Source organism: Monoraphidium neglectum (genome assembly GCF_000611645.1).
Source record: "Monoraphidium neglectum strain SAG 48.87 unplaced genomic scaffold scaffold05573, whole genome shotgun sequence".
NCBI classification, from domain to species: domain Eukaryota; kingdom Viridiplantae; phylum Chlorophyta; class Chlorophyceae; order Sphaeropleales; family Selenastraceae; genus Monoraphidium; species Monoraphidium neglectum.
In genome coordinates this window covers 192-3,052 of record NW_014008057.1, presented here as the reverse complement: position 1 = coordinate 3,052, position 2,861 = coordinate 192, and the positions used below count along the sequence as shown (strand labels likewise).

Below are 2,861 nucleotides of genomic sequence, written 5' to 3'. Positions count from 1 at the left end.
GTGCCGCAGGGGGCTTGAGTCGCATAAGCAGCGCCAGCGGCGGCTCATCAGGCGGCCTGCTGCACCAGGGGTCTGCCGCGGCCGCTGGGGCCGGGGGTGCCGCCGCGGCGCAGGGCGGCTCGGCCCGGCACCACTCGCGGCAGCCCTCCAGCGGCGGCGGCGCGGCCGGCGGCGGGGCGCAGAAGCGGGGCGGGCAGGCGGTGCGGGGCGCGTCCGCGTCCGACGGCGGCGGCAGCGGCGGCGGCGGCGCCCCCCCTCGCAGGTGAGTTGAAGCTTGCTCTGGCGGCTGGATTGATTTCGCGGCGCCGATGTGTAACGCCTTTTGCCACGACGACGAGATCGGAGCATAAGCCTGAGTCAGCTGAGGGGGGGATTTCAGTTGCAACATATGGGCCCGCATGCACCGACTTCGCTGCCACAGCTACGGGGCCATGACGGCGGCAGAGACATCCAGCGCATGATTCCCGTGTGCGCCAACGAGCACGTAGATGACATAACCTGAATGTTGGCAGCCAATAGATTCAGGAGCCACGCATGAGATGAGCGCGGCCGCCGCGCGCCCCTGCCCTCCGCAGGGTCGTCGCCTTTGGCAGCTTCTCAGCAGCTGCCGCGACCCGCGCGGGCCTCGCAGCCAGTGATAGCGGCGGCGGCGGGGGCGGCAGCCACGGCAGCAGCAGCGGCAGCGGACGAGGGGAGTCCGAGGGGGCGGCCGGGCTGGGGCCGGGCGGCTTGCAGCAGAGTGCAGGGCCTGGGCGCGGGGGCGGGCGGCGGCGCTCGGCTGAAAGCGGAGAGGCTGCTCCGGTGATTGCGAGGCCGTCGTCGCCGCCGCCGGCGCCGGTGGGCAGCCGGCCGCCGCCGCAGGTGGGGGCGTGGCCGGGGGCGCATGGGGGGAGGCAGGCGCACGTGCGCGACCGGTGCAGGGCGGGGCGCGGCGAGACTCACAACCGCCTAGCTTGCCTCTGCGATTTAAATTGGGCTTTCGACAGCTGCCTCTGCCCTGCAGCAGCGCCCCTCATCCGCCGCGCGCGATCTGGGTCACGTGGCCCCCCTGGCCCTCTGCCTTCCAAAACAAAACCCGCGCATCCTCGGAGCAGCCAAACGGAGCAATCCCTGAATCTACACTGACCTGCCGATTTTTCCTCCTCATCATCACCACCTTTCACAATCCCGTCCTGTGTGTGTGGCGGCAGCTCTTCATTGCTGACCTGCTGCCTGACAGCGTCAGCGACGCCCAAGGGGCGGAGCAGCTGGCCGCCGTCGCCGCCCTGATGCGCACCGTCCAGGTGTGATGCACACCCCCTGCACTCGCAGCAAGCACGGCACCTCCGATCCCGGACTTTGAGGCCTGGCTTTCCTGTCGTTGTCTTGATTGTGTGTTTTGCTTCGCTGCTCTCCTTGCCGCCCTTGGACGCGCAAAATGCTCGTGGGGCGCACTTGGTTCCCTCAGCACAAGGGGGGGGGGGGGTCTGGCGCGTACGCGCGCGGCCCTTGGCGCTTGCTCGCGGCGCGCAGGTCCCTCTGCCGCCGGTGAACCACACAGCCTGGCGGGCGGCGCGACACCTTGTGCACACGAACACCACGCCTGCGACGGCTGTGGAACGCTCGAGCCCCAGCTGCGCTCTAGCAGCCTCAGCCCGCCACCCTGGGCACCCAAGCAGCCCAAGAATTGAAACCCTTGAACCCTCAAAACCTGCTGGCGAAGCGCCACCCTCGCGCCCCCCCCCCCCGTTTCCTGCTGCTGCCAGGGTGACCTGTCTGAGCCTTTGAACCTTGGACCCTCAAACTTTGTCGACGCGCGACCCTCGCCCCCCCTCCTGCCCCCGCAACTTCCATTGCAGGGTGACCTGGCTGAGGTCTTTGAGTGGTACGCCGCGCTGGGCCAGGTGGCCGTCATAGCAGACAGGTGGGCGGGGCACGTCTCCACTACAGTGATGACTTGTTGGGAGGGACTCAAGACTGACTAGGACGCTGAAACTTTTTCTTGCAGCGCGTGCGTGTGAGGCGCACTCCGGCAGTTGAAGTGTGTGTGGTGTACGGCAGCATGTCGGGTGCGCGTCTCGTACGGAGCGAGCAAGGGGCAAGAAAGCAGCGTCCCGCGGGGGCGCGACCTAAAGCTCTCAGCTGCGATCGGCCAGCAGATTGTGTCGCAACCCCATTTGGGCCGATCAACTTGCCCCGGGCCTCCCAACCTCGGACGCACCCGCGCGCGCGGCCCCCCTGCCGGCCGTCCCAGGTTGGTGCTCAGCCTGCAGCAGTTTGGGCGGCTGGCGGCCGACACCCACGTGCGGCAGACCAACCGGGTGCTGTCGCTGGTGGAGGACGCGTTTTACGCCCTGTCAGACAGGTGGGAGGTAGGGGGCCGTGCGCACACCCGAAACTCACTGTGATATGTTAGGTAGTCGGGGCTGGGTGGACGGCGCCTTGCTTCAGGGGTGCCCGTATGAGACAGGGGGCGAGAGTCTGAGGCCGACGCGGCTTCCACGCGAGCTCTCAAGCCATTCAGCAGCTGGCCGGCATGAGCGCACGCGTGTCCGATCCCGCATCCGCGCGACCGCAGGCGGCCCCTGCTCGCCTTGCCGAGCGGGGCCGGCGGGCGTCGCCCGTCGCGCCCGCCGTCGCCGTCGCCGCAGCCAGCGGCGGCGGCGGCGCGGCTCAGGCGCGCGCCGTCCGCGAGCCTCAAAGAAGTCTGCGCGTCGTCCGAGGCCGACCCCAAGGCGATCGCGGCGGACCCCTTGATCTCGTCCGAGGTTATAATCGCCGAGCAGTTCCCGGAGGCAGTGGCGCGGCTGGCGTGCGTTTGGGCAGGGTTCGGCCCGACGGGCAGAGCAGAGTGGGAGGGGCAGGATGATAGTAGCGATGAA

The 2,861-nt window shown here is 69.1% G+C and overlaps 1 protein-coding gene across 1 annotated transcript; it reads left to right on the top strand.

The window, feature by feature from the left end:
- Positions 1-1,268: 1,268 nt before the first annotated feature.
- On the top strand, positions 1,269-2,519 carry MNEG_15698 (hypothetical protein; the record flags this gene model as incomplete). Its single annotated transcript, XM_014035831.1, has 4 exons — positions 1,269-1,283; positions 1,839-1,903; positions 2,234-2,344; positions 2,450-2,519. The coding sequence occupies 4 exons, from the start codon at positions 1,269-1,271 to the stop codon at positions 2,517-2,519; spliced, it is 261 nt and encodes an 86-aa protein (XP_013891285.1).
- Positions 2,520-2,861: the final 342 nt, after the last annotated feature.